Genomic DNA, 15,517 nt, shown 5'->3' with positions numbered 1-15,517 from the left:
CACTTCCAGCTATAGAACTATTAACAAAGCACTTATATACTAACAAAGGACTGGCTTATCTAAAGCCAGTTGAGTAGCACTTGAAATGTTTTGGCTCTATGAAACCTGATGTACTTATATGATTCTGTTTTCTTCAAGTTTGTATCTTGTTGGTCGAATGCACTTATTGTAAGTCGCTTTGGATAAAAGCGTCAGCTCAATGCAATGTAATGTTATGAATGCAAGAAGAAGGCAGCAACAAAACAAAAAACATTTATTTAAAGAAAAATGTCCCACTAAGTTACATTGTACATCTGCGACATAACACATTGTTTATCAAAAATGAAGGAGGTATAGCATAAAAAGTCTGCAAAACGTAGAACGATTTCCTATGATTGACAGAAAACCTGCAGAATAGATGGCACAATAAAATATCCTCCGGGGATTTGTGAATCAATGTACTCTCTTGAAGATGAGTGCTGTCACACTGTTGCCAGTCTTTCCTCCGAATTGAAAACTAGGTGTAGGCAACTCTTGTACATACTCAAATCCTGTGAGAAAACAGAGAGAAAATGTGCAGTTTAAGAAATGCAAACTACGGGAACAGCAACATTTTCTTGTTGACTAGGGCTACAGCGGGGTTAGAAGAAGAACTGGGAGTCAATAACTATCCATCCACCATCTGTGGTGCTTCCTGGGACCCTGTAAAGACAGCCTGTCAGTGTGACGGATGAGATTTCAAGGCCCGTTGGCCCCCTGCAGGCTCTCTGGAGTGACTACACTGAGAGGAGTGACAGCTCGTGGAAGCTTGCCCAAATTCTGACTTTACAAGGCTGTTGTTGCCTGCAGCTTAACAACCTGCCAGGTAACTGGAGCAGCTGTTTAACTGTGTCTGCGTCTTTGACTGCGGGTCAGACAAAAAGTGTTCCCATTTTATTTAACCGATATACAACACAGCACATATCCAATTCAAAAGGTGCCCTGTGGAGATTTCTTGTAAAAAAACAAAAGTTATATTCATTTGGCGTTGCTCACCAAAACACATTGTGTGTATTCTTGAGCTCAAACAGAAAGTATTTTCTTCCTTTAAAATATTGGCAACGTTTTTTGAAAGTATTTCAAATCAAGGATTGTTTATAGCCGTGTTTGCTAGTTAATCTTTTTTCCATGCTTGGTTGGTATATTGCTGCATATCTTGGCATGTTATCAAGTAGCTATCGAGATTGTACTGTAGTACAAGAGTGCACTTCTATGTCAAATTTCCAAAAGGAGGGGCTATGTTTGTGTGTTGTTTTTTTTAATATCCCTTACCTCTTAACTAAAGGCAATGTTGGCCATAACAGCATCAACCAGGGTACGTGTACTGTGTACACATATTTACAGGCTTCTTGTATCAATGAAAAGTCCACTTAGCTATTGTCTAACATGGGACCCTTTTTTCTCTGATTCTGACCCAAAGCTCCTTCATTGCTTCAATTGCTAGCCAAAGTGGGTGTCCCTTTTGAACAACAGTAGCTGACACTCTCAGAGACAGAATACCAAAGTACTGATCTTTTGGGATACTCAAAACAGACGATTAAAATGCTGCAGGTAGACAGAAAATAATGAACTAGAAACTGCATCAGGAAGGATTTGAACTAGTGATTTAGATTTTTGAAACGTCTGATTATAAGGTTCAGGTTTACAGTAAATTACCTGTGTAATTGGGTTAGTTTTTGGAAAGGCAGTGCCTTTTATGACTGTTAGAGAACTGCATTATGTGATTACAAAAATCCTAAGCACCTCTCATAAATTAATTAACAAAATGTAACATAATGTAATGAAACAATTATCAGTAATTTACCACTCACCTTCACTAAATCGCTCTAGCAGCTGCTCCTTTGTCCAGTTACAGGAAGTGATAACGAAGAATCCTTTGTCATTGACAGCATCTTTTAGAGTTTGGACATAGAGTTTTTTGCCATCTGTGGAGTCGTCCGGGTTTAAGCTTATTGCATCGAATGTTCCTTTGTCAATGCAGACATCAAAACCCTTTAGCTCCCCTTGGCAGTTTAAGAAATCCATCTCCTAAAATACAGAGTACAAAGTGAGAAATTAAGAAAAAATATACCTGTTGATCAATCATAGAAAGAACACCCTAAACGTTATTCTTTATGTGTAGGGTAAATAATATGCAATGTGTGATACCTCACAGGTCAACTTTAAAGGTGGGGTGGGTAATTTTGGAGAAACCAGTTCTAGTGCGCTAGAATTTGAAAATACACAACCGGAAAAAATCTGCCATTTCCCCTCGAGCCGGTTTTTCAAACTTACCTACCCCACCTTTAAAAGTAAATTCCAACTGCTGACATGACAGCAGTTAATTCAGTGGAGGTTGCTGACCCACCATACCACCAGTGAAAGGAGTCCTTTATCTGCACAAAGTCAGAGCACCAGATCCCTGGGGTGAGTTTAAGAGCCACATTCTCACCAACCATGGGTCACAAAATGTGTGATTTATGAAAGACGATCAACAGTGATTCACTAGAGACAGAAATGCTTATGTATTGTTGCAAAGTGCGAGTTCAATTTGAGTGTGAGGCTGTAAAATGGAAAACTGTGAATGTGTTGAAGGAATGCATGTGTCAAAGGAGCAGAAGGTGGAGAATTATGTAAATGGGGGAATGGCTTGACATAGATTTGAGACAAAGAATGACATTTGAAGTAAGACCTGTCAAAGGATCATGTGGTTGCAACTCTGGACTCCGTTCATGCACACATTATTTTGTGCCATGCTGCGGCATTAAAGAAATACCAACATACCATCTCTCTAACACACACAAACACACAACTTCTGTGCTGCCTCTGTCCAGCTAAGGTCAATATTGACTTCAGAAGAAGCCTTTCTGTCCAAGCAAAGCACACAGTCATAGGTGCGTGATGCATAACATAGGACATAGGAGAGGAAAACTCCCTCATCATATCCCTTATAGACCGACCAGCGTTTGTACCTTGTTTTTCTTGCATATATATGTTAGAAAGATGTGTGAAATCCTGCCAATTCATTTCTGGTGGTTTATTCTGAATGGTGGGCAGACTTCCATCGCATCCAGGGACTTCTTCCTATCCAACTCTCCCACATAGTAAACACAGGAGAGTTTCCTAACCTTCCCAAGCCGCCACACGCTATGCTGAAGACTATATTGTATCTTTGGCATTTGGGAATAGTGGGAAATCATTTTGTATCAATGAGTGGTTTGTGCATGTTATGACATCCACCAGATACACTACGATCTTTCGTTGCAGCACTTACATTGAGTGAATTTAAATTTAGCGGGAAATCGTGATTCATGCCATTTACCAAGTACTAGTATACATAGCATAAAAGTAATTATTAAAAAGTGTAAATATCATCGTCAGGGTTGCTAGGCACTTTAACTCGTGAGCACTGTGACAACCCTGTGGTTGTCCAGTGTATGGTGCTGTTGTAGCCTGGGTTTCTCCTTACGGAGTCAGGTCCTGTAATCAGGAGAGATGAGACCCACCTGTGGCAGCTGGTTCCAGAGTATTTAAGAGGGCTGCAGAACAGGCTCTCGCTCGGCTGCCCTGCGCACCAGGCCAGCACTCCTCAGTTTGTTTAGTTGTGACCAGTTTGATGGTATAAATAAATGATTGTTTGGGAGCTGTGGGCACACTTAACCAGGCTCAAGTCCACACCAGGCTCAGTGAGCAGCGCAGGAAGAGACTGCAGGAGCTCGAGAACCAGCTGGTCCACATCAATAAGAAACTTCTGGATCAGTCCATAATGCTGAAACTCAAGGAGACCTCCGTGAAGAAAGGGGACAATGTCATGCATCAGATACAGGCGATGAAGAACCAGCGTACGCAACTAATGAGCCAGATGAGGGAGGACTCGGACAATGGAAGAGCAAGAAGGATAAGGAGGTGCTGCAGCTAAAGGACAAGGATTGCAAACGGCAGTATGGACGCCAGCGATGTGTCGGGTCTGCATGAAAAGCTGGCCCGAAAGAAAAAGGAATACACGGAGGAGATCGAGCGTCTGAAGCGAGATCTGGCTGCGACTCGGGATAAGAAGGGAGTCTATCTGTCTTGAGTCTATGACTGGCATCAACTCTCATGAGGAGCATTCAGTCGAGTACAGCGACCGGATCTCTGCCATGGAGGAAGAGATCAAGAAGGTGACTGGACAGTAAAACCAAGCTGGAGCAGTGCACTGTCGACCTGGGTGAGAAGCAGCAGAGGCTGGAGGAAACGCGCAAAGCTCTGCTGCAGACCAAAGAGAAACTGACTGAGGAAGAGTTTGTCAGCTCTTGAGCTCAGCGCGGCGCAGGAATCTCTGTACAACACAGTGGACGCCAGCACCAGCGATGCGTCGGGTCTGCATGAAAAGCTGGACAGAAAGAAAAAAGGTGGTTTTATTCCTGTTTTTCCGGTTTTCCCCTGCTCTTAAATTGCTTCTAAGGTGCGGAGTTGGTGAATACGGAAATTAGGCAGTGGTAAAATAAGGTAACATTTACACCTGGGAAAGCTATGTTTTGTTTAGTTTATTCTATGTAAGTATAAGCTCTTAATTATGGACCTTTGGTATACAGCTGGCATTTGGGGGGGGTGGTGTGTGTCAATTCTGTGGTGTATGGTGCTGTTGTAACCTGGGTTTTTTTTCCTTACAGAGAGTCTGGAGGTGAGTCAGGTCCTGTAATCAGGGGAGATGAGACCAACCTGTGGCACCTGGTGATGGTATAAATCAGGGGTCGGCAGCAGGCGGACCGCGGACCGCAGACCCAGACGCCGACCTATACGGACCCGGAGCTATAATCAATACATTAATAGGGGATTTTTCGGCACCTCCCGCTTTTTTAACGCTGATTTGGGTGACTTGTGTAATTCATGGAGAACCGAAGAGTTTTCCTGCATGTGTGTGAGAATGGCCCTGACACCATTTCAGCCCAGATTTACAAACTCCTGGCAGGACAAGCTCGAGCTCAATTCTCACACTGAATTTAAAAAAAGTGAGTGAGGGACTGCAATATAAGAGGGAAAGAAAGAGAAACTTTAAACTGTTCAATTGTTATGATGTGTAAAGACTGATATTGTTCTATAATCGGCTGAAACTGTTAAGTCATGATGTGAAACGGTTAACAAAGAAAAAGAGAAACTCAAGCTGCTGCTACACTTTATTTTATTTATCTAAAATTAAGCACTTTAAGATGCACATATTTTCAAAGCTATTTTATTTATTTTCTCTATTTTATTTGTAAATGCATCCCGATAAGAACATTACACATATCCACAGTATTTACTGTATATCTGTATAGTTCAAAGTTAATTTACAATAAATAGATGTTTTTTTAATTGTACTTTCTTTATTTGATAGGCAGTCAGTTGTTGATTACATGCAGACGTTGATAAAGCTACTTCAATATATATCACACTAATTCATGAAGCAAGTTAGACATTTTGAAGTTCCGGACCTTTCCATGGGGAGATTTTCTCTAACTGGACCTCGTTGAATTTTAGTTGAATACCCCTGGTATAAATGATTGTTTTGAGCAACTTTTGTTTGGATATTCTTTCCTTTTGTTACAAACGGAGCCAGCTTGACGTAAACACACGTGTAAAATTATAATAGTCTGACATAGCGTGAATGCTCCAGTGGAACAAGTACAGCCATATTTTATCACCCACAAAGCCTTTACATTTTCTTGTGAAGACTGTATCCATTTGTCGCAGCCAAACGTGTTGTTATAACATGCATTAACCCACCTTTACAGGGACATCTGTCAAATCCTCTGCTTTCAGAACATTTCTGGATAATTCTACAGACGCTGGAGAATAATCTATACCGGTCAGATTGCTGTATCCGTGTTTGGCCTTGACATGAAAAAAAACAAAACACAGCAAATAAACAACAATGCTAATCAACTGTTATAGAAAAGATAAAGTAGTTTGATAAGGAGGTCATTACAGTAAAACTAGCTATCATATACAAACTATCTATCAAAGGCTCAGATCACCTAATTGTCTCATGATAATAATGCATTATTTGAACTGTATGCTATAAGTTTTGCAGAATCATTGTACCACACAACGATGGAGTAACGATGATCTGAAAAGCTACATTAGCAACAGTTATCACTGGAATTGTGTTCCCATGTTATATATAGACTTTATATAAAAGCAAACCTCGTTCTTGATTGGGGGGATTGTGGTGACCTGACCCTTTAACAACAATTTAATTAACTGCCCGTGAAATAAAAATCATCACAAAAAAAAGTGTACTCTGTTCACACCAGTTCAACTAAAAAGGCTCCATTTCCTGTGCCAATGTCAAGAACGGAAGCATCTTCTGGAATCTTAGCTTTGTCCATCCAACGCAGCACACGGCTCATGCTCTCCTCACCAAACCTTTAAAAAAGAAAACGCAAATAAATTAGTGAAGACATAGGCTATTGTCAGAAACCAAAAATAATACATTCAGCACAGCTCTTACTATGCATATTCACATTTTGCATGTCACTTTTGCATGTACTGTCAAAACAAGTAGAACAGTTGGCTTTCTTGTGAGAAATTACCATGCCAGCATTTGATACTGCGTATAGGATTACCATATCTCACCAACATCCCCAATGTCTGTGAATGTCTCAAGTTCTCTTTGGTATGCCTCTTCCCAACTGCAGGAAAAGGACAGAAGTTGACAATCAGTTAATCACATACTATTCATGCACGTTGCTATTTTGGAAAATGACAAACTGTAGTGCAATGAACGTAAGTAGATTCGCTTAAAGGTTAAACATAAGTGTATAATATGCTAATGTTTTTGTAGCTCCTGTCTTACTTTTTAAGAACCACCACAAGACAATCCAATTACAAATCTAAATCTCCAATAAACAGGAACTACACATCTGACTGTCAACAGCGCTTGTTTTATAGCTAAAATAATATAATGTTCTACTTGCTCTTGACACCAGATGTTGCAGGTCTAGCTCTGTTTGTGCCTGTTGTAGCTATGCTAACGCTAGCTGTGAAGCCTGGTGAGATTAACAAACCATCATTAGTTAACGTTAGTAACTGATCACAACACTTACTACTCTTTCGTTCCGAGTATTGAAGGTCCAAAATCGTTATCCGAACATCTGTCGTCCCCTGGGTCAGAGGCATTTCCACTTTTCTGTTCCACGCTATCAGTAGGGACTTCCATGCTGGTTAGGAGGAGACTGTCATTCGTCGCCTACAGTTCCCAGAATACTTTGCGTTGGTGGAGCGTGCTTGCAACCGCAGGGGGCGCTGGGATTGATAGGGATGTTTCCATCATGGCGGCATCCATTTCAGGTTATACTTTTAGTTCTGTGTGTTATCACAGCGCCAACAGCAACTCAGATCATGTAAGTACTCAAAATTATGCTGACAATATATTAAGGAAGTGTTGCTTAAGTATGAGTTGCTCAGTAATGTGGCTAACCGTTCATTAAAGCCTTTAATTAGTGTTGTTTTCCAGTGTCATCATCCTGTTGCTGGCTAGCTAGTATTGGTTGCGTCTATTCACCGGCAAGCATGGTTAAATCAGACTGTGTAGCTGCAGTGACATGAAGACCGTAACAGTATTTTAATGTTGATCTCATGTGGAATACCTGCACATCTTTTATATGTGTAGGTATAACATTATGAGACATCCACATGATTAACGTTACGTGCGTTGTCAGTAGATGAAACGGTATGGGAAAGTTTGAGTTCCAGGAAATAGTCAGTAGTTAGCTACTTAGCATGTTGGCTAAGATACCAAGTTTCTAATGTCTGCAGTCCCCTTCGACCTGTCATCTGATATCAGTTTAGTATGTCATTACACAGTGAAGTTAGCACTGTGAATTGTAAAACTAATCTACATTAAACTGTATTGTTTTTGTCGTTTCCGTGTTGCTCGATTGGCTTCTTAGCCACCTAGCTAATGTCAGTTTCATTTTATGTCAATACCGACCAACAAAGTGAATTGCATGCGTACAAACATGTTTATTTCTCTTTTATATTGTGTAGTTGATCGTTTAACTGTCAATATGCTGTTACCTCTTGTCAAGACTTTAAAAGTCGACATAGACAGGTGGAGAGTTGCTGACTACTAGTTTGCCTGCAGTTAACGACTATAATAACTTCTGTAAACAAGATTGAATTATAGTTGTGTGCTCATACGTTTGTTGTTGTTGTGTATGCACTCCATTGAGTTAACATCAAATCCATCTGGCTTTTTGAAATACTGTATAGTATGCCACAGTACCTTATTATACAGCTGTATAACCAAGAAGGTTAACATGTCTCTTTCCCAGATTCCAATGCCTTGTTTTCAAAGGGCTTGTTTTGTTTGACCAACAGCTGCTAAGCCTAAAGATTTTGCTTTTTTCATCACAAAAAGTAAATCCTCACATATGAGAATTCAGAACCAGTATAAGTTTGGCATTTGATAAAACACTTGTTTTTGGTTTCTTGTAGTCAGTTTTCAGATTAATGGGATAATTGTTTCAGGTCTACATTAGTGCCCTAACCCCAGTTTTGTATTGCCACAGGAGGGCTTCCTATTAGGAGATGTAAGGCAAGAAGAGACTGTCAGCATCACTGACGCACAGATCAGCGCGGCAGAGTTGCTCCAGGTAGTAGGTAAGACCGAAAACCAAAACCAAAATGTTGTGACATCCCAGCAATAAGTAGCAACTGATCAATGCCATTTACTCACTTTCATTTTGATACTTAAAATGAGAGAAATTAGTCATCGGAAATCCACTGGAATCGGTATTGGATTGTAATGTGCCAAAATATGTCAACATATTAAAAGTAATCGAGGTAATGGACATGTACATTGTTATCTTAATATGTATTGTCCAGTTGTGTGGGTTGTTTGGTTTCACTGCTACTCAAATTTCTCCTTTAAAACTCCAGTCCACTCCACAAACATGCCTCAATGGATCTGAATGTGAAATGTAATTAGTTGCATATAAGAAGCTTTTTGCTGAGCACTTATTCCTTTGCTTCAGTCACAGAAGTGTGCAAATGTATTGCTGATTACTAAATTATTTGAAGCGGTTGGAATAAGTCTGCTAGTTTGTACATGATTTTGTATGGTGCCAAACTAACACAACTGAAACAACAAGCCAATGTAAATCAGCCAGAACTTGTCTTCTTTGTGAGCTCAGTTGTACTGTTTGTGTGGCCTTATTGTCCAACTTTTGTTTTAGTCCTCTGCTTTTTAATTAGAATTGTCCACATTTTGAATATCTTTTGAATATATTGCATATATGACCTAAACGCAGGCTTTTTGTCTGTTTTTTATCCCAACAGAAATCCATAACCATGATCCTTGTGCACAGTTATTTAGGTAAGATGTGAGTTTCTATTTTCAAACGGCTACTATTATCATCAGTTATAAATACACGTGGTGAAATGTGCCCGATGTGTGCAATTTGAAGAACAGAAGTAGCTTAAGGGAGACAATAATGGTCAGCCAACATTTTTAGCCATGATCATTTAATTTAGGAAAATCTGACTTTATCTTTGTTGTAACAAACACAATATGGCAATGCAGGATAACGTGGCATCTTACCATAGATGGTGTTTAATGCATGTAGAGAGCCTGAGATCTGAGCATGTATTATTGTTTTTGTCACTCAATAAAAATGGCTTTTTGCAGAGTAGATTCTGGCGTCTTAGTTTTAAGTCATTATACACATACAGACAATTTAAATGCATACATAAATTACCCTGCATGCATTTCAGCACAATCTGAATTTGACATTGGACAGTAGATGGCCCCATCTGACAACATTGGGTAAAGAAGTTGGCCAAGGCAAATGAGCAGTAGGAACAAGGTGATTCAGTTTGAACTTACTTGATCTGTTTCTTCCCTCTCAACAGCTTTTATGACTACGCAGGCAAACTCAATGAGGAAAATCTCAACAGCATACTTAAAGATAGGCGGAAAGTGAGTGATGTTTCTAAAAAAAAAAATATTGTCATTTCAACGTACATTGTTGGGAAAAAAAAGACACTGATTGTTTAAATTTCAATTACATTTTTATGATTATGTACGTAAAGGTTCCATTATTATTAGTGTTTGCTTTGTTCCACATGATGCATTTGTATGTGTTTCAGTCCACATATGTTTTTACTTCATCCTAAATTGGGTTGGATTGTTACTAAATTACACACATTAAGGAATTTTTGTTATCTACTGTCTAGAACGTCATTGGCTGGTACCGGTTCCGGAGGAACACGCAGCAGCAGATGTCTTTCAGGGAACAGATCATCCACAAACAGCTGACTGAGCTTCTTGGTGTGCCCGACCTCGTCTTCCTTCTGTTCAGCTTCATCTCCACCGCCAACAGCTCCACACACGCACTAGAATACGTGCTTTTCAGACCTAGCCGCAAGTAAGAACTGCATATTGACTAACAATGGCAAATGACAAACATAGAGGTAGTTCCCATCTTGTCTCTTTATTCTAAATCCAAGATCCAGTTTCTGGACACAATTATACAAGAAGTTTCTTCATCAATGTCATAAAATTCAAAAGTCATTCAGGCCCCTTACTCATATAAACAATCCCTCAAAACTCACCTTTTCACTCTTGCCTTCAACTCATAATCAACTAACCCCTTGCCCTTATTCCTCCTAGCTTAGCACTTTCTACTTTTGTTGTTGTTTTGTTTTACTTGCTTGTAAGCGCTTTATAAATGTAATGTATTATTATTATTACATAACATCATGTAAAAGTGATGCGTGACCTCATAAGTCAGAATCCTTCTTACTAAATAAAAAATGCTAATTTTGGGTTAAAATGATTTTGTTGTGATATAATAGTATGTTTATACTCTTAATTTCCTTAAAAGGTATGTTTTAATACTAGTGCTAACTGGTCATCTTTCCTCAGTAGGTTCAACCAGAGGATAACCCTCTCAATCCCAAACCTTGGCAACACGAGCCAGCAGGAGTACAAAGTCTCCTCAGTGCCCAACACCTCACTCAACTACACGCAGGTCATCAAAGAGCACGGGTAGGGTTTCTCAGCGTTCTCTTGGCTATGCACCCATGCCGCTTCTCACTCCCATTTTTAGGTTGCTCATGTTGTTGTTTAGTCTTGCCACTGTTTGTTAGTGGTATCAGCATACATTGGTGGGTGACTGCCTGCAGGGGGAAGCTGTTATGTGACTGCACCCGTCTGCTTATATATCTGTGTCTAAACTTAGACCCATTCTGTGTGTTACAGAGGAACATTCTGTGTGTCAGCGATCTAATCTGCTGGGAGTTTAGATCACTTTATTTAAACCACAGCCCTTTGAGTTTATGATTTATATGACAGCCTGTGGCGTTTGTTTATGATATAAAAGAAATGAACACATTTACCAATACACACCTTAACTGCTCTTATGCCTTTGAAATGTTTAATATAACAGAACAAACTAGATGAGCTTGTTCTGTCTGATGTGAAGAATTATGTCTTGAATGATATAATGGATGTTAATGTTGGTTAATATCATTCCAGGGCTGAATTCTTTGACAAAGATGGCGTGATGAAGGATATCCGAACAATATTCCAAGTCTACAGTGCACTACAAGACAAAGTGCAGGTGAGCTGGCTTGTTGGGAAATAGTTTTCTGACTAGATTCCTTTTGTTTTCCCTTTTTGTGTGAGTTGTTCACCTGTTTGTCTCGTTTTCAGGCTGTGTGTGGAGAGGTAGAAGAAAGTGAACGTGTGAAGGAGAAAATTCAAGAGGATGTGAACCAACTCAAACAACAAATTGCTCTCAGGAAACGCAAGACAGCAGAAGAGGAGAGAAGTACGTGCCTGATTCTAAAAAGTGTAATTAAATGTAATATGGTTTGAAACATTAACTTTCCTTAGATCAATAACAAAGGTCATAAAACAAAAATATATTACACTCCTGAGTCCATGCCTTTCCCCCAGGCCTTTTTCAAACATCTTTTTGTTAAGCAAACCTCAGTTTTTACGGCTAACATTTAGCAAAATAGCTAAATGCTTTACCTTCTTCACCAGTTATAACTCTCTCTCTGTTCCACAGCGCTGCGGGAGGCCCAAAACACAGACTCCCATCCCACTCCAGAGGAGAACACGGAACCCTCTGAAGCTTCCTCTCTCTCCAGGATAACGTTTCCCACCCCCTCTGCTCCGGAGCGGCCCAGTACCTCACCCAACCCTCCATCTTACACTGACCTCTTGTCCCAGGATGACTCTCTGCTCTCCTCCTCTTCCCCACCCACCAGCGCTGCTCTGCTGCCCCGACCTCAAGCTGTGGGCTCCCCGGGACACCCCCCCCCCGGCCCGCTGGGGATGGGCCTCGGGTTGGGCCTGGGGCTCGGTGCCAGCTCTAAACCTGTCGCCACTCCCAGCACCCCGTACCTTGGCAATGGGGACGGGTCAAGCTCTGACTCGTTAGACAGACAAGCTGCGGGGCAGGAAGATGATGACGAAGATGAGGACAGTAGCGAATATGAGAACTTAGTGAGTGAAGCTGCTCATCTGCCAATAGCCTCTGGCAGCGTTTTAACACAAGGCAGGCCGGCTGCCCTCGGTCCGGACGGGGACGCTCGCGGCTCACAGACAACATAGAACCATGCCACAGGGTGTGTACAGGACACAATTAAGTGACGCACCTTGATAGGAGGGCATCTCAAGCAATCAAATATAGACAAATATAGACAAAAAGTAGTGCCAGTCCTGAAAGTGAAAGGCATGCACAGGTGGTGTCCCTCTGCGAGTGTTTCTTGTCTTAGTCTTATCTCCATTTTAAGGGGAAACTTTGGTATGCTTTGCAGGCTTAACAGGTGTGTCTCACTGGGGGAAAGATGTCTGTCTGAAATAGGGTCGGTTTAGGTACTTCAGTGCGGATGTTTTGGCTCTCTAAATGCTCCATGCTTTCTGTATCTTTTGTTTCACATTTGCGTCACCAATTCTAAGCACCCACTTTTGCATTACCTCTTGCACTATTTGTTTGCCTTCTTTTTAACTAACGATTGAAGAAAAACAAAAGGAGAACATTATGAACACTTCCAAAAAAAAATGTTAAGTAGGTAAACAATGGTTAACTTTTTATGTTTGATTTGAAAAAGAGATTTAAATTATGTAACTAGAACTCCTTGAAATGCAAATGTATCACGTTTGGATTTTGAACTTATTGGTTTTTCATTTGTATGTTCCACAGTCTCTAATTAATCATACAAAATTTACTTTGCCACTTTTTAAATGGGTGCTTTAAATATACATAATTATATATATATTTTGTCAGATTAATAATTAATCTAATTTGTTTGACAAAAATGTCAATGTCTTGTTCCTTTTTGGTTTACACTGAAATTGTATGCGCTTTGCTGCACTTAACAAAATGTAAGATTTCTTTTTATTATTGTGCTATACCAATGCTGTCATGTTGTGCACTTGAGTAGTCCTCTTCCAGCACCCTGAGCCAAACTCGGCTCGGCTTTTGTGTGTTGTACGAGGCTCCCAGGGCAACACGATGTACTGTAGCTTTACTAACCAGATGCTTAAGGTTCCCTCTTGCTGCTGCAACACAGAGAGCTACCACTAAAAAACTGCATCCGTCTGTTCACGTAAAACCCTGGCTGCTACTTAGTTAGTCTCAAATACTACTGACCATGAACATATAACCTATTCAAGCTCACTTCTCACTGACTTGTTTTCTATTAAAGTCATAATGGAAGGCTGACGCCCCCTGTAGTGTGTGTGAATTGTAACCTTGTGAACAACGAGCGATCACCTTCTTGTCTCGGCATAGTCGACAGCAGACCTCATGTATTCGGACCTGGTTGGGTCAATGTTACGTGTATGGACCTGGATAATGTGATGCAAACATCATGACCTTGCTTCAACATACAGTGCCTTCCACTCAGGGCAGTTTCTATCTGCACACGGTACACATTCACAGATCTCTCTTGAGGGGTTCAATTATAACAAATGTGCTGCTTGCAATATTCGACTTCCAGCTTTTTTTTGTTGACTTTCCATCATGTGATGTTTTCTCTAGCTGAAACAACACCTCACTGCTTACTAAAGCTGTTTTCCCTTTTTTAATACTTAAACGGACAACTTTCTAAATGGATCTGCAGCTCTTGTTTGCAGCTGTGACTTTACTTGCTCTATTATTTTTCAACTGGAATTCTAATGTAAAGTCCGTGGCAATCTGATGGATAACTGATATTTGGTATGGTCAGCATGACTGACATGCAGATTACTTTTTTTTTGTATACATCTATCTCATTGAAGACAACGGATAAACAAGGTTTAGATTGATAGGGTGCTGGATGAATTCCTCTTGCATGAATTGGTAGATGGACACCGTTTTGATCAGCATGGACAGATATTTGCACTGCACATGGAGAACGTCTTACATAATGATCAGCAGGTTGCACTCAAAGGAAGACATTTGGTGGTGGGAGAAGCGCTGCCTTGTGAACAAGCTCCACTTTATTTACATGGCCTGTTTGTTTGTTTTTTGCCTAATTTGCCCTGATGTGTAATGCCCATGCATAACTCGGGAACTGGCACTCAAAATGTTACTTTATAATCACCCAGAGTAACGCAATCACACAATGTTAAATTAAATGACTAAATAAATTTGTTAGGAATATGGCTTCCTTTGAGTAGTGGGATATACTAAGGAAATATATAATGAATGTATAGTAGACAAGTGGGGAGGGGTAGCATTTAAAAGGCACTTACTGTAAAAGCTTGTCTAACTTGATTGTTGTGGTGGTATAGATAAGCAGTTCTCAATGTTGGTCCTCGATCTTAATCCTTGTCCTTAGTACCTAGATGATTGCTTTTTAAGTCTCTCTTTCTGGCATCCCCAGGTATAATCCTGATTTGATGGCCAGAATATAAACAGCAAGGCTCTGGTGCTGAGGGCTCCTGGAATGAAGCATAAGGACTAACATTGTTTCTGTCCTACCTTTCAAGTTCCAACAAAGTACACTTATGTACTCTTACTGTATGGGCCGGGGTGACCCTTCCCTGAGTGGGCCGTTGCAACATCAACACCTCCCTGAAAGCACAAAGTCCAGTGCACAGCTACGAACTTCTCTCTTTTATCTGGATGTGTGTACTTGACTAAAGTAGACCAAGGACTTGCTTGGACGAGCAAAGATAATATTGTTCTTAAACTGGGAGATAATAAATAAGACATGCATATGTGATATGATGTGCCTTCGTTTTCTTATCGTTGTAAGTGGAGTACTTTTAACGTGCAAATCATGTATGGCTACATTTATTCTCTTAATTTGGATGTTTTTTTGCTGGTTTAAGATATTACATAAGGGTTATTTTATAAAAGAGCCTTGGTTAAAAACAAATAGTAGCTTATTCCAAAGTCTTGCAAAACCACATCCTAAATATTTGTTTGGGATGCGTATTTCTCTATTTCTATGCGCAAAATCTACTGGTGTTTGTTTCAATGACATCACCTTGAAGTGGGACGGGCTTTCCTGTAAACTGGAGTTGCATGCATGTATTTTCGCAGGTGAACAA

At 40.3% G+C, this 15,517-nt stretch overlaps 2 protein-coding genes across 4 annotated transcripts; one reads left to right on the top strand and one right to left on the bottom strand.

Annotated features, from left to right (window-relative positions):
• Positions 1–236: 236 nt before the first annotated feature.
• Positions 237–7,228, bottom strand: eef1akmt2 (EEF1A lysine methyltransferase 2). The gene is made up of 6 exons (XM_034100416.1): positions 7,065–7,228; positions 6,585–6,650; positions 6,270–6,384; positions 5,743–5,850; positions 1,830–2,046; positions 237–530 (listed from the first exon to the last, which is right to left on the bottom strand). Exons 1-6 carry the CDS (start codon positions 7,175–7,177, stop codon positions 433–435), a joined length of 717 nt encoding a protein of 238 aa, XP_033956307.1. The 5' UTR covers positions 7,178–7,228; the 3' UTR covers positions 237–432.
• Positions 7,229–7,254: 26 nt separating this feature from the next.
• On the top strand, positions 7,255–14,093 carry abraxas2 (abraxas 2, BRISC complex subunit). 3 transcript variants are annotated; one of them, XM_034100414.1, is made up of 9 exons: positions 7,255–7,361; positions 8,532–8,622; positions 9,301–9,337; positions 9,874–9,940; positions 10,198–10,388; positions 10,892–11,011; positions 11,501–11,585; positions 11,678–11,795; positions 12,039–14,093. In XM_034100414.1, exons 1-9 carry the CDS (start codon positions 7,290–7,292, stop codon positions 12,584–12,586), a joined length of 1,329 nt encoding a protein of 442 aa, XP_033956305.1. In that variant the 5' UTR covers positions 7,255–7,289; the 3' UTR covers positions 12,587–14,093. The 3 variants fall into 3 exon arrangements, with proteins under 3 accessions (XP_033956305.1, XP_033956304.1, XP_033956306.1); XM_034100413.1 differs by having other exon boundaries at positions 10,889–11,011; XM_034100415.1 differs by lacking the exon at positions 7,255–7,361 and having other exon boundaries at positions 8,533–8,622; positions 9,301–9,344; positions 10,889–11,011.
• The last annotated feature ends 1,424 nt before the right edge of the window (positions 14,094–15,517 follow it).

The sequence above is a fragment of the Pseudochaenichthys georgianus genome, chromosome 15 (assembly GCF_902827115.2).
Source record: "Pseudochaenichthys georgianus chromosome 15, fPseGeo1.2, whole genome shotgun sequence".
NCBI lineage: Eukaryota > Metazoa > Chordata > Actinopteri > Perciformes > Channichthyidae > Pseudochaenichthys > Pseudochaenichthys georgianus.
This window is presented reverse-complemented; position numbering and strand designations above follow the sequence as displayed.